The sequence below is a fragment of the Zalophus californianus genome, chromosome 5 (genome assembly GCF_009762305.2).
Source record: "Zalophus californianus isolate mZalCal1 chromosome 5, mZalCal1.pri.v2, whole genome shotgun sequence".
In the NCBI taxonomy this organism is placed as follows: domain Eukaryota; kingdom Metazoa; phylum Chordata; class Mammalia; order Carnivora; family Otariidae; genus Zalophus; species Zalophus californianus.
In genome coordinates, this window is record NC_045599.1 from 91585700 (window position 1) to 91610803 (window position 25104).

Genomic DNA, 25104 nt, shown 5'->3' on the forward strand with positions numbered 1-25104 from the left:
CACCAAGTTTCCTCAGCGACCCGCGGAACGCACGGCCCGCGCGCGAGGACGCGGGCGGACGGCGAGGACCGGGCGGCGGGGGCGGGGCCGCTGTGCACGTGCGGGGGTGAGGAGCGCGCGCTGCAGCGGGCCCGCGGGGCGGCGCATGTGCAGGTGGGGTGCGCGAGGTAGGCGGGACGCCGGGTGGTCGTGAGTGGTGCGGGGGGAGGACAGCGCCTGGGGCGGACCGCACTGCAGTGAGGCGCGGAGCGCGAAGGGTTTGGTTGGGGCGACGGTGGACCGCTCAGCTGGAACGTGGTGTTAAGGTTTGGGGGTAGGGGGCAGACTATGGGGGCACAGCCCTCTGAAGAAATGAGCTGAACTAAGATGAGGTAGGGGGAAAGGCAGTAGGCCACTGGGCACCCTCCCCGCGGCTGGGTGTGGGGAAGATTTCCGAGTGAGGAGCCGACCCTGGGTTTGACCAATCTGGAGCGTAGGTCAATGAAGTTGGGGACCTGGGGGAGGGGAGAGGAGACAGCACCCTTTGCTGCCAGAGCGTTCCAGCGGGACCTTGGCCTGGTATATGTTGTGCTGGGCCGTGGGCCTGAGGCCAGCGTCTTACACCGACTTGAGGCCCATCGTTGTTCCGCTGCTGCCCAGCTGGATTATTTGGGCAAGCTACTTTTCTTCTCTAAGCTTCCAGTTTCCTCAGAAGTAAATTCAGGATGACTGGGTTGTTAAATCAAAATAAGGCATATTAGGCATCTGGCACATAGAGAGTGTTCCCTTAGACTTAACCTTCATGTCACATTTATTGAGTACATACCCTATGAAGTGCATGTGGAAATCTCTTTACATTTATACTTTGCAGATGGTTTTCCCATAGACCATCCTTTTAAATCCATGCGGCAATTTACAGCAGAGGAACTGAGGCTCCAGAACGAGTGACTTCCCCAAAGTAATAGGCAGCGATAGAGACATATTTTCTTAAGATGAATCTTTTTAATTGAATTATAAATATGTGCAGAGAAGTACACCGATCATCAATATACAGATGGATGAATTTTAACACACTAAATATATCCATGTGATATCCACCCAGGTTAAGAAATGGTGCACTGTAGAAGCACCTCATGTCCTCGCCCAAGCCCAGTCCCTTTGCTTTCTTTCAGATTCAAACAGCATCAGTGAGGTTTGCCCCTTCTGTTTGACTTCCTTCACTCAAGCTATGTTTGTGAGATACAAGTTATTATATGAGTTTGTACATCTGACTCTAACTCTATTTATTCCTCTATTCCACTGTTGATGGACATTTGGTTGTCTCCAGTTTGGGGTCGTTGTGAACAGTGCTGCTAGGAACATTAATATATATCTTTTGTTGAACATGTATTAAAAAGTATATATTTTAGTGTGGAATTGCTGAGGGCATTCATAGGTTCAACTTTAGTAGCTACTGACAAACAGGTACCTGGAGTGCTTGTACAAATTTTCACTTCCGCCAGCAGAGCATGAGAATTCCAGTTGCTCCAAATGTTCAGCATCACTTGGCATTGTCAGTGCTTTTCATTTTAGCCGTTGTGATGGATATGTGTATTAGGGCTTTCCAGAGAATCAGAGCCAATAAAGATGTGGGTGTGTGTGTTTGGGGGGGGGCGGTGTAAAGAGAGAGAGAGGTTTTAAGGAATTGGCTTACATAAATACAGAGGCTGCCAAGTCCAAAATCTTCAGGATAGGCCAGCAGGCTGGAGACCAAGGGAAGAGATGATGCTGCAGTTCAAGTCTGAAGACCATCTGCTGGCACAACTTCCTCTTCTTCAAGAGAGGTCAGTCTTTTTCTATTAAGTCCTTCAAGTGATGATTGGATGACGTTCAACCATACTATGGAGGGTAATCTGCTGTATTCAAAGTCTACCCATCTAAATGTTAATGTCATCAAAAAATACCTTCGCAGAAACATCTACAGTAATGTTTGACCAAACATCTGGGTACTGTAGCCAAGGCAACTTGACACATAAAATTAACGGACACAGTGTGGTATTGCTTTCTTGTAATTTGCATTTTCCTGATGACTTAGGAAGTTGGGCTCATTGGCTATTCTCCCTCCACCCCCTCCCCCACTCTGCTCTCTCTCTCTTGCTTGCTCTCTCTCAAGTAAATAAATAAAATATTTAAAAATTAAATTCTCTTGTCTATTTCTATATGGGGTTTTCATGCTGTTCTCAATCATTACGAGGAGTTTTTTATATATTCTGTATATTAGCTATTTGTTAGCTGTATGTATTGCAAATTTTTTCCTCATCTGACTCACCTTTTTTCCTGAGACCCCACTACACATGTTAAATCTTTTTACCCTGCTCCGTATATCCGTTTTGCTCTTTTCTGTGGTTTCTGTCCTTGTTTCTCTCGATGCTTCTGTCTGGTTATTTTCTACTCATCTGTAGACCGGTCCCCTGACCTTCTTTTCAGTACTATCTAATCTGCTCTCCTCAGGTGTCCCACCTTAAAGTCTAGGGCATTTACTAGGGCCTCCCTGGGTGATCCTGAACACTAGGCTGCCACTCATAAACTGGGCAGCATCTGGTGGGGGAAAGCTATGGTGTAGAGTCACCTTGGTGCTTTTCTTGTCCTTGGAATCTTGACCCCTTGAGGTCCTCTCACCTCAGCCCAAGCTCTCCAATCCTTTTGGACAGATTTATTTTTCCTCTTTAATCCAGCATTTGATGATTTTCTTGGCAGGAGAGACAATGGATCTGACACAAACTAGTGCCCCCTGGGGCAGATGCAGGGAACAGAGAAGACCAAGGCGACTGTACCTCATGAGCGTATTTTGGCCTACCCCCATGGAACAAACACAGATTTCACTCTCACTGCCCCTGTCCCCTGGGGCCCACCCAGTGCTCTACTAGTAGTCGGGGGGGTGGCCCCTGACGGGACAACCCGTGGGATGTCAGGAGAGCCTGGCAGATGAAAGGAGTTCACAAAGCCAGCACCTTCCCAGGGTTCAGATCTCAGCCAAGGACCCTCCTGAGAGCAGCCACCCTGGGTCCCTCTCTCCCTGCCCCCAGTCTCTTCCTTCATGGAAGTCTGGAAGTATCTAATTTAGTGGCTTGCTCCTTGATTGTCACACCAAAACCCCTATAATTGCTACATGAAAGCAAGGACCTTGACCCTTTTGTTCCCACAACATGTCCCCAGGCACTTAACACAGTGCCTGACATACACAGGCATTCCAGACTCATGTGCTGTACCTATAAAGAAAGAAGTAAATGACTAGACACATTAGAAGAAGCCAGGAACAGAAGGAAGTTGCTCAGCTAACATCATCCACCAGGTGGCAGTCACGGCTCCCATATAAAAAAGAGTCTCCCTTTTTTTTTCCCCACCCTTTAAAAAAGAGACCACTCAATTTTTATTTTTACCAAGAGTTAGTAGCCTGAATTCAAACCACGACTCTTTCATTTGAGCTTTTTGAAAATAACACTTGCGGAAAATGCATTTCCAATCCCTATGCCCTGTGGGGTGAGTGGCCCTGGCTGCCGGGGCGGGAGCGGGGGTGGGGGGGTTGTGTTCAGGTAGCGCACTGCATAGAAAGACCAGGAACAATTGTAGAAGATGTCATCTCGGCCCACAAAAGAGATGATTGGCTCGTCCCTCCCTCACCCCTCATCAAACAGCTGCAGGAGCTGAGAGAAAAACCAACGGATGCATATTCCTAGTCATGAATTTCATTTGGCCAGCCGTAGGCATGGGGACATATGGCTCTCCAAGGAGGCAGCTGCAGATGACTGTGGAAAAGGGCCTTCCCACCTCATCTGTGTCTGAAATGCTCTTCCTTCGCTCTCCCCTGGTTCTGACAAGTCCTTCCTGCAGCTTCCACCATGTTCCTGGGAGTATAAAGGGTGGGGGACCTGGAATGGTCCCTGCTGCTAAGCCAGCCCCAACTTTCAAAATGCTAAGCCCAGGGCTTCTTGAGAAAGAAAGGGGCCCAGGCCAATTCCATTTCAGGGGGAAGGAAGCATGAGGGAAAGTACATTTTTTAACATGAAGAAATTCTGATATATTTAAAAATGCTTAAATTAAACAAATAAAGCTTTAACTCCCGAAATACAACATAACAGAATTAAGTGTTTCTCAGAAACTATAGGTATTCCTTTTTAAAACTGGATTCTTTATGTGTTACAGGCAGAGGATGTGATAATGGTACCCAAGCATAAATGTGTATGATGGTTCAGGTTCTATCCTGTCAGCGAATCTCTATGGCCATTGTTTAATCTCAAGATAATGTCGACTGACTCCATTTTTTGGCCTTTTGTGAATGAGAGAACCTTGGGCCCCAGGGGACCTAGCTCAACACCTGAGTTTGTTGTGACTGAATGGATGGGAGGACCCTGCCCTGTGGGGAATACAGAGAAATTTCTCTAGACCTGGTCCCAGGGAAACTGAGCATTCCTTCCCTCCCCTGCTGCCTCCCCTCCACCAACTCAACACACTCTCTCACACATACACATGTGTGTACACACGCCTCGGCCCCTGGTTATTAAGCCCATTTCTAAGATTAATTAAGTTGTCTGTGTCCCCCCATCTATCTCATCTTCCTTCCATACGACCCCTCTGAATTAAAATAATGCGTAATCAGAATTAGATCCTGCTCAAGGCGTCTAAGTGCCACTCATAACTTGTTAAAGCGGGATCTCTCGTGCCCTTTCAAACAAGCAAAGAATTTCAATGAGACCTCCGAGGACAGGGAAGGGAATGGGGTAAAAATTTCCCTTTGCAAGCGATATCTTCCTTTCGAAGCTTCTGTGTATCTAGGTGGGATTAGAACTGCCTTGTTTCCTCCTGGTTCCACAACGGTTTTGCTTTTGCCAAAATGTTCCAAGGGAGTAGGATTAGTACTACACGGTAAATTGTGTTTCCTCCAAAAATAGCACAGCAGGTGGGATTTACCAAAACCCAAGTCATTCTCCTGTATCTGTCCCTCCAACCTGTAGCCCTAACGTGCCCACCTCTCTCTGTTCTGCTATCACCCTGGCCCACGCTACCGGCGTCTACCAACATCCACTGTCCTCACCCCCAAACACACTGCCGTCCCTCCTAAATTGTTCTTCTGCTCCCACGCTTGCTCCCCTACAGCCTCTTCTCCATGCCATCACCAGAGTGAGCCTAAATCAGTTCCTGTCCTTCCCCTGCAGCTACTCTAGTGGCTCTCCATCTAATTTAAAATAAAACCCAAAACCTCTACAGATCTACCGTGGCTAATAGTCCTCTGCCTTCTCTGGCCCTTTGGCCTCTCTGAGCTCATGTCATGACCTCTTCCTCCTGGCACTGTGTCCAGATGCACTGCTCTTCCTTTCCTAAATATGCCAAGCTTGGTCCTGCCTCGGGATTCCTGCATGGGCTGTTCCCTCTGCCCAAAGTACTTTTCCCTCAGATTTCACCATAGCTTGTTTTTCTCATTATTCAGGGGTCGGCTTAAATCTCACCTGTCAGAAATGCCTAAACCTCCAATTAAAGTAGCCCCACTTCTAGTCTCGCCAAATTATCCAGTTTTATTTTCCTCATAACACTCAGAACATTTTCTTATGTCTGTGCTTTCTTGTTGATTATCTGATTTCCCCTTCCGAATGTAAATGCCAACAGGACAGAGACTTCGATGGCTTTGCCCACACAATATCCCCAGAGCCTAGAATAGTACAGACACTTGGATGAATGATTGAACGAACAAGGAAACCCCTCGTTGTAATTCTCCTTTGCAGATTTCCACCTTTGGCTAACAGAGAGCAAGTTCACAATTCAGATGAGTGGTTCTGTGCATAATAAGAATGTGTTATCTTTGTCAGGGGCTATCTCCTGAGAATCTCCCAGCTACTCCCTATGTTGAGAATGGGCATCACATTTCACCAGGGCTCAAAAGCTGAAATGACTCACCCAAATCACACACACACACACACACACACACTTACTTGAGGTCTCAAATCCAGGTCGTTGTTTCCGGGATGTTAATGCCAAGAGGACAGAGACTTTACCTGTCCTGTCCCCACAGTATCGTCAGGATAAATAATGTGCAGATATTTGCTGGAGAAATGAGTGGATAAATGAATGAGCAAACTCCTGGAGAGAAATCTCGCTCTGGAACTAAGGCACATTCTAAATAACAAGATTCCAGCCTCTCATCCTATCTGGCTGGTCTGCTCTGGCCTCGGGAGGATGTTCCTCCCCTCCTGGTCCCTGGGTCCTGGGTTCCAGCAGCTTCCAGCTCAGGAGGTGCACCCACAACCCAGTTCGGGTCTGCTCTCTCAGTCACTACGTTCACCCTGTCCTTGGTACTCCAAGGTTTAAAAATCCAAGGCTTTCCTCAGGGACTGAGTTCTTGCTTCTCCGTGTGGTCTGAGAAGCGGCAGCCCTGGGTTCACCTGAGAGCTTGTTAGAAAGGCAGAGTCTCAGGGGGCGCCTGGGTGGCTCAGTCGGTTAAGCGACTGCTTTCGGCTCAGGTCATGATCCCGGGGTCCTGGGATCGAGCCCCGCATCGGGCTCCTTGCTCTGCGGGGAGCCTGCTTCTCCCTCTCCTCCCCACTTGTGCTGTCTCTCACTATCTCTGTCTCTCTCTCTCTCAAATAAATAAATAAAATCTAAAAAGAAAAAAATTTAAGAAAGGCAGAGTCTCAGGCCCCCAGCAGTGGTGAATCCGAACCTGCATTGGAACAATATCCCCAGATGAACCTGGTGCCCATGAGCACTGCGGGGCTCTGAGCTACCTTTATCTGGCATTCCGATCTCTATTTTACTTGTGAAATACCTGAGCCTTGGGGCCCTGTTAGCTGTCAGGCACCCCCTTCTGAGGCACAGATCCTTTAGTGGCTGTTTTGAGAGCAAGTCTAGGAAAAAGAACTAATGTCCGGATCCTGTGAGTGACTTGTCCAGTAAACATTTATTAAGCACTTACGATGCGCAAGGCACATGACTGGTCCTGAGGATACAAATATGCCTAAGACAATGTTTATCTCCCCCACCCAGAAAAACCAGGTAAACAAATTATATATAATGCTAATCACACATTGTAAGAAGTACTAGTCAGAAGGAGTGCTTCTGATGACACAGTGTGATGGGGGGGTGGCGGGGTGCTTTAGAAAGAATGACCCAGGAAGTTATTCTCAGAGGTGATGTCTGAGCTAAGTCCTGCAGGGCCAAAGGGGAGTTGAGCTGAAGCCTGAAGTCGGGGAGCCTGAAGTCGGGGAGACAGGGCAGTGGGGCGGGCAGAGAATTTCTCCCTGAGGAAACAACCGGGGTGGGGGTGAGGAGAAGACCCTGCCCCAGGGGAGGGGCCTTGTATCAGAGGAATGGATTGAGGGCCACAGTGTGGCTGGAGTGCCCAGTGGAGAGGAGCTAGAGATGGAGGCCGGGACCAGAGGCCACAGGGCCTATGGACTTGAGAAAACAGATGCAGATTTATCTCCAGGGCTGTGGGATGCCACTGGAGGGTTTGGCAAAGCCAGATTTGTGTTCCACTCCAGCTAAGGAGTGGCAAGAGGAGAAGGCACAGCACAGTGGGGGTGGGGGGGAGGCGGATGGAGGAGTGGCCACGTGACAGCAAGGAGGCCCTGCTGAGGCAGGGCAGGTCACAGGGCATTCCCCTGACTTGGTTCTCGCCCCAGTCCTGGGAGGTGGGTATCACTGTCTCCTCTGTACAGAGACAGTGAGTGTACTATCTCAGGGAGAGAGGGGAGGGGACGTCCCCAAGGTAGTTGTGGCTCGCAGTGGCCCAATCTGGGACAACAAAGGTGATGATGACAGTCTTGAATGTGTACTGGGTAAGCGCTGTTTTGTTTTGTTTTTTTAAGATTTTATTTATTTCTTTGACAGACAGACACAGAGAGAGAGGGAACACGAGCAGGGGGAGTGGGAGAGGGAGAAACAGGCCCTCCACTGAGCAGGGAGCCCCACTTGGGACTCGATCCCAGGACCCTGAGATCATGACCTGAGCCGAAGGCAGACGCTTAATGACTGAGCCACCCAGGCGCCCCAGGGTAAGTCCTTTTTTTTCCCCGATTGTCTCACTGAAGCCTTACCTCAACCCGATGATGGAGATATTATTTTCTGCCCCTTTTCACTGGTGAGACAACCAATATTCAGAGGTTACCTAACGTGGCCAAATTCACTCACCCAGAGATGGCAATGGGACAGAAATCCTGGGGTCTCACCCCAGAACTATGTCCCTAACCCCAGGGACCCCTGACTTCAAAATCCATGTCACCTCTACTACCTCGCGCCATGCCCGGGTCCACCTTTGCCTACGTTTTGCCATTTATAAAGGCAGAGGGGAAATAACCGAGAAACTAAAAGTCAGATTTCCTCGAAGGCAGTGTAACTCAATTGTCAGCTGACAGACTCCAGGCCGAATCTCTAGCTCCTGCCTTTGTCTTCCTGCTTCTTTCCCTAAAGAGAAAGAATCTCGGCTCATCGGCAGCTCTCCAGAGCTGAAACTCACCAGGGGTCCAGGGCACAGTCCCTGGGAGTTGGTGTTCACGCTGGCAGCCCAGACTCGGGGACCTCCGCCGCAGTGTATGGTTTCCCACTGGGGGAGGAATCCTGTTCCCAGCGTGCGAAGGAGACCACAAGGACAAGGCGCAGCCAGGGCAGACACTCGGCCTGGAGCCTCCACACTTCCTCCGTCACCATGGCAACTCTGGCAGGCTGGATGGGGCAGAGCCCAGAGAAGACGCGGAAGGGAAATGATGGAGGATGGCGGCGGCAGAGGGCTCCTGCCAGCCACACACACGGTCACCCTGCCACCCACTCCTGCCTCCAACCCAGCCCGGGGACCGGACCGGCACTTTGTTAAGTGTACAGATAATAACAGCAACAAGAATCATTAGGATGCTAATAGTAATAGTTAACATACACCCAGGGCACTAACTGCTGTCAGAAACAGATTAAGACATGCACAGACCCCGCTTTGGAAGGCCATGGAGCTGTGCTCTCCATATTAACTCAAAGGGGAAAGTACTAGAAAATAAGTATAATGAAAGCCAAGAAAGATTCCGATTTTCTGCCATCATGGGCGACTACTGCCGTCATTGCAAAAATATCCTCATTGGAAGAGAGAGATGGTGTGGAAGGCTGTGGCCCCAGCCGCTGGCTCTGTGTGTGGAGGGAGGTGCTACTGACTTCTGACACGAAGCTGCATTTGATGAACTGAGTTCCACTCCCCTTCTCCTGTCCTCCCCCTTCCCCTACTGTCCACCCTTACCCACCCTTGTTCCCCGATCCTGGGACACCCCTCAGGGAGGGCTGCTGATTCTGACTTAAGTAGGACACCTTAGGGGACCAAATCGGCGTCCCCATTTGTATCTCTTCCAATTTTAGAATGTGGTGTTTGGTCTTTGTTAGATTTGAATTCTTCGGGTGGCAAAGAAAAAGGAAGTTGCTGACGACTGTATTTGGCTGTGGCCTTAATGTCTCCCTCAGAAGGGCGTTTTGCTGCAAATCTATGTTCAAACATTCTAAGTTGGTTCTTCCAGGCTCTACAGCATCACATCTGTTCAGGAACAGCTGTTCAGGCTGCAGCAATGATCAAAGCTCGGCATTCCAGAGTTCCAGGGCTCTAAAAATGGCAAACACTTCTCTTTTTCTTTTTAAGTATATACGTATATTTAATATATAATTTAAATATATATATATAAAATCAGGAAATATATATATATTCTCTGCAAAAATCTATTTTAATAATTCTGACATCTCAGTCCAAAAGCAAAATATGCAAGTGCTCTTTTAAAATTCACCAGGAAAATTCATCAGTATGAAAGCCTCTCCCTGCTCTTTTGGATTTCAGGACTATTTTTGCGAGATTACAGAGACTTTGCAGGGCAGATGCGTGAGGGATGCATGAGGGAAGGCTTGATTTCTATGTATAGAACGTGTTCAATTATAGTTCTATAGAAAGAAATAAAACCCTTTCTCCTGGGGGGATTTTCCTTGAATCTAAAAAAAAAAAAAAAAAAAAAAATTGGATGTATAGATATATATAATATGTATGTAAATCTGTCAGTCTATCTGCCTACCTACCTACTTATCCACCCACCCATTCGTCCATCCATACACCCACCCACCCATCTATCCATCCACCCAGCCATCCATCCGTCTAGCTAGTTAGATATCCTTTCTTGGCACCCATGTGATTCGGTTGGTTGCGCCACTTCTTAGTTCTCTCAATTTAGGAGATGATATAACTACCACAAAAATCACAGTATTGTTAAAGACATCCTCGTCAGACAAAATAAAGAGAAATAACTTTTCAATGCACTTGTAAAATGGTATCCTTTCAGTATAACTTCTTGGTGAAATTTTAATGAAACTCCTCTTCAGCTGGTTGGAAACTCAAAAGGGGCAAGGTGAAACAGGACCTAGTATTTGTGTGCCTGGATTTGAATCCCGGTTTTGCGGATTAGTTAACCTTTCGGAACATTAGCCACCTAAAAGTGACCGCACTAACAGTACCTATCGCATGAAGTTGTGGGACGTTGAAAAGAGGAAACACCTCTCGAGAGCAAGATGCCTGGCACTTGGAAAGCATGGCATCCCTACCAGTTGTCGTTGTAATTATTGTTGTTCTTCTCACTCCCAGAACTGCTTGTGGTTCTGGGATTTGGGGGTTCGTAGTACTACAGAAAACAGTCCTTTTTATTTGTTTCCTACCCCAGATTGATCTTTCACTGGTGGTCAAAGAGAAAAGATATGCATTAAGAAGTTTTCAAAGTGAATAGAAATGACACTTAACTCCCTTGCCCCATCTCCTGGAATGAACGGTACACCAAGTCTGGCCACTGAACCACAGACACACACTTAAGGGAAGCCAGTAGGCAGACAAGAACCATAGAGGTAGCCAGAGCCATCCAGGCTTGATGACAGAAGAGCTTCCATCTGGCCTTCTTACCCAGTTTCCACTACCCAACTCCATGACCTTGAGTGAATCCCTCAAGCAAGAGTCAATTCTTCAGGGGCAAGTAGCCTCATGTTAGGACTCACAGTCAAAACTCCCATTCTCTCCTGCAACTTTTGTTTCATCTTCCTGTCTCTATACTTTTGAACATGATACCTAGCACCCAGATTCATTTTAAGAATGAAGCTTCTGTTTGGGGCGCCTGGGTGGCTCAGTCGTTAAGCGTCTGCCTTTGGCTGGGGTCATGATCCCAGGGTCCTGGGATCAAGCCCCGCGTCCGGCTCCCTGCTCAGCGGGAAGCCTGCTTCTCCCTCTCCCACTCCCCCTGCTTGTGTTCCTACTCTCGCTGTGTCTCTGTCAAATAAATAAAATCTGAAAAAAAAATGAAGCTTCTGTTTGTTTTTTTTAAGATTTTATTTATTTGACAGAGACAGACACAGTGAGAGAGGGAACACAAGCAGGGGGAGTGGGAGAGGGAGAAGCAGGCTCACCGCCTGAGCAGGGAGCCCGATGCGGGGCCCGACCCCAGGACCCTGGGATCGTGACCTGACAACTGAGCCACCCAGGCGCCCCTGAAGCTTCTGTTTTAAAAGCAAATGCAAGGGGTGCCTGGGTGGCTCAGTCAGTTAAGCATCTGCCTTAGGCTCTGGTCAGAATCTCAGGATCCTGGGATGGAGCCCTGCCTCAGGCTCCCTGCTCAGTGGGGAGTCTGCTTCTCCCTCTCCCTCTGCCCCTCCCCCTGCTTGGCTGGCTCTCTCGCTCTTTCTCAAATAAAAAAAAAAAAAAAGCAAATACCAGCTGAAAAAAAATATCCTGTCTATTGCTATTCCCCTGGCAGTGAGGTTTACAGGGAAAAAATGTGGGATTTGGTAGATGGGGATTGAATCCAACCTTTACCACATACTGGCTGCGTAACCTTGCAAGTCACCCAACTTTTCCTGGAGATAGTTCTGTATTCTGTTCAGTACCTCACATGGGTGCGAACTATGCTAATGTATGTAAGTGCCTGACCTACCAAGGTGGTCAGCAATTAGTGGTTTTGCTCTCAGAACCATTCCATCATTGCTGAGTTAGGAGAGCCTAGAGTCACCTGATAGACCAGCCCATTCCACACCCCCGCCCCCGCCCCCCCACTCCCCACCCTTGTGGCAGGTCTTTGAAATCAAATCTTCATTAAACACACAAGGGCTGCTTCACTTTTCCCTCAACCATGAGAGGTGAAGGATGCCTCCTTTCATTCAAATAAGGAGGCTCAGGTCTGTACTGGACCCTGCCTAAAACCTTTTATGAAGTTTCGCAGATTTTTATTACCACCAGTTCTCATCCTGGGTAACTCATTTCAGAACAAACTTTAAATGCCCTGTGTTGCCCTTACTGGGTTCTGCAGCGGGGTGGGGGTGGGAGGGTCGTTCCTGGGTCTGTTTGGTTCTTTTCTCTCTTGTGGTGTTGGAGGGGGGGTGAGAGATGAGTTGAAAATAATCTCTTTAAAATGGTGACATTTGCTTAATCACATTGACATTTTTATGGTATCAAAGCCCTGCTTACTGAAATAGAACTCCAGTGAAAAGGATAAAGAAAGCTCAAGCTTAGCTTTTGGCATTTGTATTCACTGATTCACCACCCTCCACCCCCATCTACCCACCAGCAGTTTTTCTCTGACACTTAATCAGATTATACCCAATAGAAAACACTGGTGACTTGCGCATGCACTGGATTTGGACGCCACTGTTCATTTTTAACTTCCCTGAGACAAACTGTACTTTTCCACCTCTGGTGACCACACTGAATCACAATATGACACTTTTTCCAGCCAGTCAACAATGACACCGAATTTGACTAGAAAAAGATTCGAACTTAAAATATCCCAACAAGATTCAGGCATGCCAAAACAAAATGTTCTTTAATAAGAGAGACTGCATTGGTACTGCTGAAGAGTTCATAGTAGGGCACAAATGCTCATTTTCCAAATTCTTAAGAGTTTATTCAAAGCCTGCGGTCCCTATTCTCAGAGCATCGGCAGGGGTGCAGGGGGACATTTTCCAAGGGGGGAAATGATATAAATGATCAGAAAGATAGCATGTCATGAATGGCAGATTCAAACAAGCGGCTTGTCTGAAGTAGTACCTGGGATGGCCCTCATGAGAAGTACGGGCCAGGGAGTGGCATCGTCAAAACAGCTTTACAAGGTGGTGATGGTTCATTCTGCAAAGCAATTTCTCTCTTTTGGAACTGGGAGTAGAGGGAGGGGAATTAAGGGAGCTGAACTGCAAATGGTGCAGGGGTTAGAAGCAAGGCAACTATGTCAAAACCCCGTAAAGTTAAATGTGGACAAGGACAACAGCCCTGGGTATGACTAGGGAGGGACAGGAGCAAGAGCCCTTGCAGAACAAAAGAAAACCAAAGTGAGATTCTTCGACTTCCTCATACCAGTAAACATACCAAAATGTACAGCAACGTATCCCAAGCATGTCCCGTGGGATCCCATGTTCTCTGTAATCAGAGACTATAGGCAAAGTAATTTGGTGGTGGGGGGAGAGACACTTGAAACAAACAAAGATAGATTTCTTCACTGTACAACTTCTCAAAGCCTTAACAAGCTAGCTGCATATTTTGATTTTCTACAAAACAGGGTACCTTATTTTCTAAGCTTATTTAATGACAGAACTTTAAATTTTTTTTGTCTGTTTCTTGTAGAGAGGATGACCTTAGTGATCTGAAGATCACAATTTGTGAAATAAATATTAAGAGTTTCTTAAGTCTATCATTCTGTCATTACATACTTCAGAAAAAGAATTACCCTTTAAATGTTTTTATTTCATCGATATCTTCACAGTTCTTTAATTTTTAAAATCAGGAATTTACTTTCCCCATGACTTCTGACCAAACATTAGGGGAGTATTTATCAAACTTTAAAAAAAAAAAAAAATTCCTAAGAAGATTATTTTCCTTTTGAACTGGGTATGGATACAAAACCATTACCAAAAGAGGTTATGAAATAACTTAATTGTTAATAGTGGTTAAGAATGGGGTAGAGAACTTTCCTTTTTGGGTGAGTTTGGGTGAACTACCAGTGAATAAGGAAACACAGCCTAGATGGCCTCTCACACCCTTTCCAGATTCACTGTTCTGTGATTTAAAACACCAAAGTACTGCACCTACGTATTATTTCAAGATTCAGTTGTTACATCACTTATAGTTGATATGCACTTGCCTAAAATAAAGCCCTAAAATAAAAAAACACAATCTACTCATGTTTGTTTTTTTTCTCTTCACGTGCCTAAACCAACCCAGAATGCCAAGGGATGTTGTAGAAAGTGGCAACCAAACGCCACCCACATCTCCGATGTCCCCGGGGCTTCCTTAGGGACCCTTCACTGAACTCTGAACAGGAGTTTTAGCTATCGTCAGCCAAACTTTCTGTGACCCGGTATTCCTGGGAGAGCCCATGTGCTGCTGGTTCAGCCCCTCACGCGCCCCCTACAGTTCACAGAGCTGCATATTGGGAAAAAAAAATTTAGAAGCAAAAGACCTCTACGGTCCATTTGTCTCAGGACGAGAATTGCTTCTTCTGGGCTTAAGAATACTATACTCAAGGTGAGAAAGAGCAGAAATTAAATTTGACAAAACAGAATATCCTCCGTGTCATACTTTATGTCGTAATAAAGCCTTAAGTTAAAGGTTTGAAAATGCAGTTTAAAATGTAAATACTGGGCGCCTGGGTGGCTCAGTTGGTTAGGCGACTGCCTTCGGCTCGGGTCATGATCCCGGAGTCCCGGGATCGAGTCGCACATAGGGCTCCCTGCTCGGCGGGGAGTCTGCTTCTCCCTTTGACCCTCCCCTCCTCATGCTCTCTCTCTCTCTCTCTCATTCTCACTCTCAAATAAATGAATAAAATCTTAAAAAAAAGAATTAAAATGTAAATACTAATACATCACAGTACTCGGTAGTCCACATGATTAATGGGCCAGATCAAAGACAGTACTTTCAATTCACATGCTATAGAGATTATTATCCCTGAGGCCGTCTCCTATGATGTTAGGATCTCGGAAGGAACTGGGGGTTGAAAGTCAAGACTTGTTGGCCATGATCCTCTTGTACGGTGGCCAAAAATCAAGGCTCTTCGTTGGCAAAGACCCCCAAACTAAACTTCCCAGATAGTGACCTTCTCTGTGAAGACACATGTTCCCTTACTTTTGTTGGACATTTGGCCTTAAGCAGTTGACTTGGCCTTAAGCTCGGATCCTGACTGAGGCCTCACACACATACTGAAGGCAAAAAGAAAAAAAAAAAAAAAAGGACTCCGCAGGGCAGTATGCGAACAAATAGTGCAGATCAAAGACAACAACCCATCGATACTTATAAACTTACATAAGCAATGCACACTTGCCACTATAGTACCCGTATGACTGGACATCTTTTCGTATCAGTTTGTCCTGCCTTGACCCAAGAGTATATACCTCATACCTTTTTAATGATCCATTCCTAATCATGGAAGCATAATCTATTTATGTCCACAATAAATAAGTATATTAAAAGAAAGCTGAGTTAAAAGTTTTATTCATTCAACATCTCACATTACAAATATTTAAAAATTATATGCATACTGGTATAAATAGTCATTTGCAAACTATTTAATAACATTAATTTTCCACTAGCACTTCAACAAATGAACTCTTTTAAAAAAGGAACTGTGTTATATAACTTAAGAGTAGAACATACAAAAATAGGAACTTAACGTGAAAATGACTTTAATAAAAAATGAATTACCCTTATTCAAAATGCTATAATAAATACTACAACCTCCCCATACACAGTAAAAACTATATGGAAATTCAGCCAAGTAGTACAATTAACTGACATACTTAAATAACTTTTCCTTCTGATAATATGAGCAATACACTGGAAAAAAAAACATTAGGGATTAGTAAAAACTAGACACCCACTTGCTAAAAGTTTCACTTCCAAAAAATATAACAAAAATCTGATGAAAATTATAAAAACTAATTATACTTTAAATTTTAAAAATATAAAAAATAAAACAGTTGAATACAATATTGTCCCAATTCTTACAATGCTATCAATCACAGTAGCTTTAAAATAAGATAATAAAATAAAGCAAATGACCAAAACCTCTTTTATTCCATTTTTAAAAATAATCTCAAATTTACATTAGTAGAAAGATTGATTTCTGATTCTTTTCTTTAGAAACACCAGCAAGAAAGAGGATTACTCTTAACAGTAGAAAATGACATTTTTAAATGTCTGCAATTAAAAACAAAGAATTACACTGCAAAGATCTTTCAAAAGTTTGAAATAAGTATTGCACATAACTTGAAGTTAACTTGCCACAATTCATCACATTCAAGTTTTAAATCACCTTTTAACAGAAGATTCAACTCTTCAAAACAAAAGGGGTGAATTATCAAGTCTTTCCAACAGCACTCTCATAAAATGCTAAATTCATTCACTGCAAGTTTTATTTTGCATTCTGCAGAGGTCTGTGTATGGAGAAGTATATATATTATACCAAAGCGTGGGGCCCGAAGGGGAAGGGAGAGGGTTCCTTTACATAGAAAATAATCAGAAACACTTTATTTTACATTGCAAAAATAACCATGTAATTACTCTGTAACTACATTGTAAGTACATGGCCAGTGCCATGCTAGTGCGCTAGAACTACATGCTTGGTAAATTGAAGTGATACCCTAAAATCTGTAAACTAATTACATGTTAATTATGTTTTGAGTTACATGGTAACTCCCAACTACAATCCCATGTAATCTGAAGGACATGTAATCAATAAAGTTCAGAGTAATAGATAATAATTGTTTATGCCCTGTAAATTGAAGTGTAACCAAATAATCTGTAAACACGCTTGTCACACAATCACAAGTAAATATTAGTAGAATAACAATTTCTTACATTAGTCATGCATACTAACATTACACACCTGTCCCACGGCAGGCTATTTTTTTTTCTTTATCTATAATTAAAAGAGCAGACATCTCTGAATCGAACACTTAACATCAATTTATTAATATTAAAAATGGCTAAACATTCACCAAGAATGTCTGCGTTATGAATAATTTTAAAAACTTAGTAAGAAGCTGTAGACAATTTTGTTATTTTAAATTTCTACCCTATGCTTATGCATTTAATTTTTTTTTCTTTTTAGGAACTACAGTGTTATCTGTCATTTTCATGCGAATTTTCTTCATTAATTTGTGACTTTACATAAACTATTTCTTAAGTTATAGGTACACCAATAGCTGGTGCTGGGGAAGGATGTTTAAGCAACATGCTTTCTCTTCTCTGCAGACTCTAAAATAGCATTGCCAGTGCACAACATTCATAATTTAAAATGTATGCAGAGCACTGAAATGTATAAAAAGCAGAATATAAGAAAATAAAATTTATTAAAATTATTTATATTAAAAAATGAAGTATATGAAGATCTCTCAGTAATAAAAGTACAAAAAGCTACTCTTTGCAATATGAAAAATTGAGGTATTGCATAAAGAGATATCCCGTCAGTGAAAAGTGTGCCTAAAAATGTTCACTGTTGGAAAAACAAGATATACAAAAGTAGTGCATAACAAATATACATTATGTGCATGACAAAATAAGTTAGCTACAAAAACACTGTACCGAAATTCAGCAGGTCATGTACAAAGGGAAAAATTATTCAAAGCTAGTTCTCAAACAGTGTTATTTCTTGTTAACTCATCACACCTGTTTACTGAGTAGGAACAGCACAATAGCACACCCCAAGCCACCTACAAGCATTTAAAAGAATAAAAAGAGGCAAATGAACATTTTGATTAGAATTATGTAGTTCAGGAGAAAAGAAAAAAAAGTCCCTGACCAGCTACACAAGAGCACCCTCCATTCGCATGACTGCTTTCAATATTTGTAGGGAATTCTTTAAAAGCAGCTCCCTTTCTGTGTTTGACCATTAGACAGCATATGCCTCCATTTTGACCTTTGGAACTTAACAGGTATATAGTTCATTAAAGCCTGTATTAAAAATAAAGGACTGCTTTTCCTAACGATAATCAGTAGGGGTCATCAGCCAGGTGGTTCCACCTTAGTGCTGGGGCAAGTCTTTGGTTTTGAAGGATCCAAGATGGTACTGTTAGGTAGCACAACTAGCAAGATTGCCATTAGATTTTTTTTTTTCTTAATGTTTTGCACACTGGTAATAATCCTTTTAATGGTGGGTAGGGCATTTGATAAGAGAATGTCAATTAAAATAAGTTACTTCCATGACCAGGGCTTCAAGAGACTATTTTAAATTTACTCCTGAAGCATACTGTTCAACACATAATAACGCCTTTCAAAGCTAGAATTTTATTTATAATAAAGCATGCATTACTTGATGAAGTTGGCACTTCAAACACTGACTATGTCCCATGCTAAGTTCTGAAATGGTAATGTTATTTTATTTTATAGGAAGAGTAAGATAAACATACGTACCTTTGCACAGATTTACACAGTTACTTAGTTCAACAGTGCAAAACACTTTGCAACTACTTAACTTTTTTTTTAACTTTTTTTTTTTCATTTTCTATGTTACAACTAAATTACAGGATACCCAAAGTAACTTTAAATCTAAAAGTAAGCCAATCAACAGCCAATTTGTATATTGGTTTTGTTTTCCAGTTTTGGCTACAATTGTACTATAACACAAAATCAAAAACGATATCCTTGAGGTATCTCTAGGTCCGTTCTGTTCTGTCTTGTTTTTGAACGTCAAAATGGAGCAAAGGCTGACACCTGATGAGTGTTAGTAAATTAGGATAGAGAGTTTATACATAACATCAAAAATAAAATTTATACATTTGTTCTTCAGGAGAGGAAATGCTAGTTTTCCCACCAGTTGTCATTAATTCTAGCTTTGGTAGGTTTCCTGGGGCTGTGACCAGATAAGGAAGTTTAAAAAGAAGTAAGTGCACTCCCCTCAGTAGTAAATTTACCCAATTTTTACATTCTAGTTTTAAAAATGGTTGAAGAGAAAATAAACCTAGCTCTGCCTACTTATTTTTTGTCTGATGTAGTAGGAACTCTGAGGCGTCATGAAATTCTATTCGGCCTCTAAACCCTTACAATTTTTGTTCTAATGCTGCTTCAATCTTGCTCATGCATTTGTGTTTGCTTTAACATGCTCTTTCCTGTTAATAATTGTTAACTTCCTCCACTGCTGTGAAATGAATAAAAAAGGGGGGAGGGGAAAAAAGAGAGGCAAAAAAGAAAGAGAGAAAGGAAAAGGCAAAAGCACTTCTCTGGGGGAAAAACTGTGTCAGGACAGACTGATAGTGTTCTTGGTGCGTGGTTAATTTTCATAAAAGTATTCTTATATGTTATATTATTAACAATAATTTACTTAAAAACCCAAAATACTCTATTGTTTCATTTCTCTTTTAATATTTCTCTTTCTCCTCTAAGAAAATGTTACAGGAAGTTTGGATCCTCTTGGTCTCCAGCAAAACAAGAGAACAAAACTTCCACGCAACATGATGGCAATATGAAAAAGGAGTTCTTACATATTGTTTCCAGTGACACAAGAATCTACAAAACGCCTATATTATAGGTCATTCTTTGCATTATACTATTGTTAAGTTACGGGCTGCTACAAAAGGACATGCCGGCGTGAAGAGGTTGAGGAAGGGGTCAGAATTAACAGAAGAGTGCACTTATTCTGAGGCCTGAAAACGAGCACTGTAGTTACCCTTTAGTTCCAGCGGAATGAAATATGTCGCGGACGGTCACCGCCTTCCTTCACCAGGGGCTTGTGGAATTCCCTGCCAGCACGAGAATGAATAGCAGCCCAGCAATATTCACAGTAATACTGCAGACAGGTAACATTAGCACAGAAAAATGGAGCAAATTTTCCCCCACAACGGGCCCCCTGACATTCATCACACAGCTGATCATCCAAGACATATGGCTTAACTTCCACCTGCAATTAAAAAGAAAAGAAATGGGTTCATGTTTTTTCATGAATGGCCCAGGCAACTCTGACTACGGTGCGTACGTTTCCATCCACTGTCTGAGTGAATCTATGCCAGGGTGCCCAAAAACAAGGGTCAGTAACTCTTTCATTGGAATTAAGAGAATCCATCTTCTAAGAACCTGGGAAGGTTTTTACACCCATCATCTTACATTTCTGTCTTATGAAAAAGCCACTTTTCAAAGGAAAATGCGATTCTACCAGAAATCACAAAGGGAAGCCAACTGTTTAGAACATTATGAGATTAAACCCACAGAAGAGTATTTATAGGCCCAGATCATCACTTATTTAGTGGATCTGGATTTTTGTCATATGTGGAATTATAATGTAAACAAACCAATTAAGGGCTTCCCAGTTCCACAAAACAGCGCTTCAATATTCACATCAGAGGGAAGATGCGTGGCTTCTGCGTCATGAGCTTCTAAGTTGTAATAAAGCCTGGGTCAGGGTTTCTATTTACAGTGTACACATCTTGGGTTATAACCACAAATTCAGAACTCTGAGAAAACAAGATTCAGCCACAGTCCTCACAACCTAAAACCTTGCTTTGTTCTTTGTCAGTAAGAATGGCTGACTTCAGTCTAAAAGTCAGAGGTGAATTTATAAAACTGGGTCTGTTCCAGTGTTCAATAGGCCAACCTGTCATTTGGGTCTCTCAAGCACTAAAAATAATCTGGCTATTAATTCACCAGTGAGAAAAGAGTAGGTTACTTTTACCCCTGGAGAGATTCATGGTTAAATTCCCCTATACCAGGCTATCACTACCACTGGTGCTATCTAGTTCTGACAAGGAATCCTGACAAGGGTTAGCTGTGAACAAGACGAGGGACATGAAGACAGGAAGAGCAGACAAAACTAGAGCATCAGCCTTCTGGGCCTGAGGCCATTCCATAACATCTACCGAGTGGCAAGAACACGGGTCAAAGATTTGATCGCAGAGGAACGCAAATGAAGTCTGCATTTCCAATGACTAACCTTACACCTCTGACACCTTTGTTGGGATGAAGCAGCGAGGCAGAGGACCCTGCTTACACGGATGTAGGTATTTTTTAGTGTGAATAAAAAACAAGTGGGCTTGTTAATGTATACTGCAACTTGTCTTGCCTTCTTCCTCTGTGTTTATAATAGAAGCTATACCTTTCTTTTTATAGATTCACAATATAGTATGATATCCACTATAATCTTATATTTTATACTGACATTGAAGTAGTATACACATGAAATGAAACATAAGCAGTAAGTGTAAACCACTACTGACTTGATAGTTTCTACATAATGAATTGAGAACAGCACAATACAATCAATCAATAAGGACTTTTTTGAGCACAATGCCTCAGAGTGTTGATATCTAAGTCAGTCCTAATGAAAGTGCCAGTCTCCCATGAAATAAGGAGCTGACACCAGAATATAAATCAACGCATTGCTTCTTTCATCAAGAGAGTCTTTCTACGAGGGGGAAAAAAAAACAAGTCAGCTGAACTAAACATTATGCTTACTAATGTAGCTGATTCACATTCTGGTGTAAATTCCTATCTCACCACAAGCTAGTAACCATTGGCTGCTGGCAGTCGATACCCAGGCCACACTTTGAGTAGTATCAGTGGTATAAGACACACTTATATCTATCAGAACATAAACTCCTGAGGACAGGGACTTCTTGTCCTAGAGGCTAAAACGTTGGTCGAATGCATGAAACACAAAGATAAGAAATAAATCTGTGAATGCAAAGAAATAAGATGGACAACGGAACACAGAGTTTCAAATACAGTACCTTAGAAAACAGAGGAGAACACTATCTCTGAGGTTTTCTCCATCTTTTTAATTGGGAAGCTAAACCAACAAAGAGGAATTTAAAGTGCTGAAAATAATGCTAATTACTACCTAATTTCAGGTGGTAGAATACACTACAAATAAAAAGATTATGACTTCTACTTAATTTGTTACAATGAAATATTGCCAAGATATGCAGTCCTACAAGTGAATTTATTCAGTCATTTGTTACACAGTACACTGGAAAAATAGGGCTTACTGAGGTATTCATGATCAAAAAAAAAAAGGTCAGGAGATCTCAAGGGCATTGATGTTTGTACTTGATATAATGATATTTACTGAATGATTGACTAACTGAATAAATGAATGAACGGAGGCGATAGCTTAGGAGATTAAATTGCCCCGAGGAAATTGATACAGCGTTCTGGTTAGGCTACTCAAAACACGAAGGGATAGAAAAAATTCGTAGGAATCCTTAGATGTATTACAAAGCATACATCTAATTGGTCCTAGAGGCATAACTGTCAGCTGCCAATTTTACTGTCATATAAAATCCCCCCATTCCAATCTTGGTAATGACACACTGAGAGGGCCATTTCTAGAACTTTCCAGAACATAATCTACGACTTACCCGTTTATCTATCTCTCCATGCTGCAGCTGAACAAAGCGGGCACTGATAGCAGCTATGTAACTCTGTTGATTAGAGAAGGCAACTCGCCCAGCTCCTTTTGGGTATTTCAGCTCAGGGTCGGTATCAATGCCAGCATAGCACACACCTCCGTACAGACGATCCATTATCATGGCAAGCTCCACTAAATGAAAAAGGAGCAAAGAGGGTATGTGAAATCAGGAAAATCCATCTAGTTCACCAAAGGTTTCATCTAAAGCAGTTCATCTGTATTCTGAGCTCATATCCTTATAATAATTACTAAATCAATCATTAATCTTTAATCTTTTAAGTAAGGGCAGGTGCTCTGCTGGGTGCTTCATGTATGTTCTCTTTTAATCTTCACAAACAACCCTAGGAAGTAGGTAGTAATTTCCTGGGGAAATCGAGGCACAGATGGTTAAGTGATAGTGCTGGGCTTGGCACCCTGGTCTGTCTGCTTCTATACCATGTTGACACCATATATTTACAGTTAATAATGTATTGCTTAATATAAACAATCATGTGAACACTAGAAAATTGATTGGCAGACTTTGTGTGGAGGTCCTTCCACATTATCATCATCAAATCCTTGTTACCTTTCCCTACAGTCTAGCTATTCACCAATTTTTTATATAAAAACCTGAAATAATGAATGTATCATGTTCTCCATGAAATGTTTCAATTCTGAAACAGCATTCTTGTTCATTTTATGTTTTTCTTCCTCACTTACACCAATAAACCTCATTTTACTTGAAGTTGGGGATGAAATTTCTCCTGTAAGTACTACTCTTAAAAATATGATGCACTGCTGAGAACCCTACTATATTTCGGAGCTCAGTAGATACCTGGTAAGCAAATGCGGGCATAGGAAACAAACCCTGAAATTCTTGACATACAATCTACTCTCGAAGGGTTTTTCCAGATGATGATGAGAATGATGCTCACTAACACCACACACAGCACTTGGCACCACTTTTTCCCACTTAATCCTCAGAACAATTCTATATGAAGCAGATACACTTATTACTCCATTTGACTGATGAGGAAATTGAAAATGAGGGAAAATAAATTGTCCAACATCATTCTACTATTAACTGGGAGCAGAGCACATGAATTCAAAATCAGATACTTTGACTCTAAAACTCTCGCTCTTGGACATTAACTCAAATGCTCCTGGAGAATTTTCCTAAAAACCTTTATAAGGTATTTCTTATGCTGAAGGGTAAATGGGGTATTTCTGTTTGTTTCATCATACCAGCTCGTAATGGTCGAGGAACACCACCAACAAATATAGTTTTTCGTGGGTCAAGAGGCTGTGAACCATCCATCACAAAGTCACTGTCACTGAGATTCCAAGGCCGAATCTGTACCTAGAGAGCAGACAAACCGAAATGTCTCATTTTTAATGCAGACAATTTATGAGAAAATAAGTTAAAAATTATTGCAGAGTATTTTAAGAGAAACAATAATCCACATCATTATAAATCAATAAAGCTGTAAAATTAGAAGACTTACATATAGCATAGCCCAACCCTTCATTTCATTTTTAAGAGTAAACCAAATGATTTTTTAAGTGAACCATTTTTAAGTGAACCAAAGTGGAAAGTTCAATTTTTATTATCTATTATAAGCTAAATCACTAACATTTCCTTAATTACTGGTAAGTCAATCAGCTATTTCTCAAATTATTTGGGCTTCTATCCTCCCCAACCCCCCAATATCCACATCATGTAAGTTAGTACAGTATTTGATGTTGATCAGAATACAGTGCTAAGTAAACTAGGATTGTGTGTCCAATCCTACAAACACAAACTACTCCTGATCCTAACAAATCTGTTGCGTTATTTCAAAAAGCATTTCCAAGTAAAAATGTATATATTTGCAGCAAACTTATGATAAAACACTTCAATGTGGGGCGCCTGGGTGGCTCAGTTGGTTAAGCAACTGCCTTCAGCTCAGGTCATGATCCTGGAGTCCCGGGATCGAGTCCCACATTGGGCTCCCTGCTCAGCAGGGAGTCTGCTTCTTGCTCTGACCCTCTTCCCTCTCGTGCTCTCTTTCTCTCTCTCTCAAATAAATAAATAAAATCTAAAAAAAAAAAAAAAAAAACACTTCAATGTGTCCACTGCTTTAGTCAACTAAGAATCGTGTACCTTATTTTTATTGTTTGCATTTATTAATTGTTAGAAATGCCCACACCAAAGGCTATGGATGGGTTCATAGTAGGATATTCCTAATATGCACATCAACAAAGTCCTAAGCCAGAGGTCCCAAATTCAAATACCTATGGGGACTGCAAGGGAACATAAGTCAAGTATAAAGAATTTAGGCCATGGGAATTCTGGGAAAAGTGTTCCGGACTTAGGCAATCCCAAGATACCAAGAGGAGCTCCATTAAAATGCTATTGCTTGAGCTGAACCCATAGGCACCTCCATTCTGAACTGTACCCCATTACTAGATCTGGCTGAGTGATAATAAATTGTTAATTTGCCAGATTCGTCCAAATAGGCCAGTTGCTACTATTCCTAAAGACTAAATTTTATGATATAAACTTTTTCAAAAAGAAAAAACAGTAGGCCATGCACATTTCTGTATATACATAATTCATTTTACTTTGGGAGAGTACCATGTGCAAAAAGTTAAGGATCGTATTGGGCAAAATCTTGAACAAAGAGAGGAAGGAGACAGACAAATATCTATTTGTGATTTTTGAGTTCTATTATTCAGAGGAAATTCAGCTACTTTATCTTTATCAAAT

The 25104-nt window shown here is 42.5% G+C and overlaps 1 protein-coding gene across 4 annotated transcripts in view; it reads right to left on the minus strand.

Moving 5' to 3' along the window:
- Positions 1–15455: 15455 nt before the first annotated feature.
- Positions 15456–25104, minus strand: part of CPEB4 (cytoplasmic polyadenylation element binding protein 4) — a 61133-nt gene continuing 51484 nt past the window's right edge. For all 4 annotated transcript variants that reach the window (XM_027604983.2, XM_027604982.2, XM_027604980.2 and 1 more), the window contains 3 exons: positions 23601–23715; positions 22327–22508; positions 15456–19874 (listed from right to left, as the gene is read on the minus strand). In XM_027604983.2, the coding sequence (XP_027460784.1) occupies positions 19647–19874; positions 22327–22508; positions 23601–23715 (525 nt within the window). In that variant the 3' untranslated portion in view covers positions 15456–19646. The remainder of the gene's footprint in view (positions 19875–22326; positions 22509–23600; positions 23716–25104) is intronic.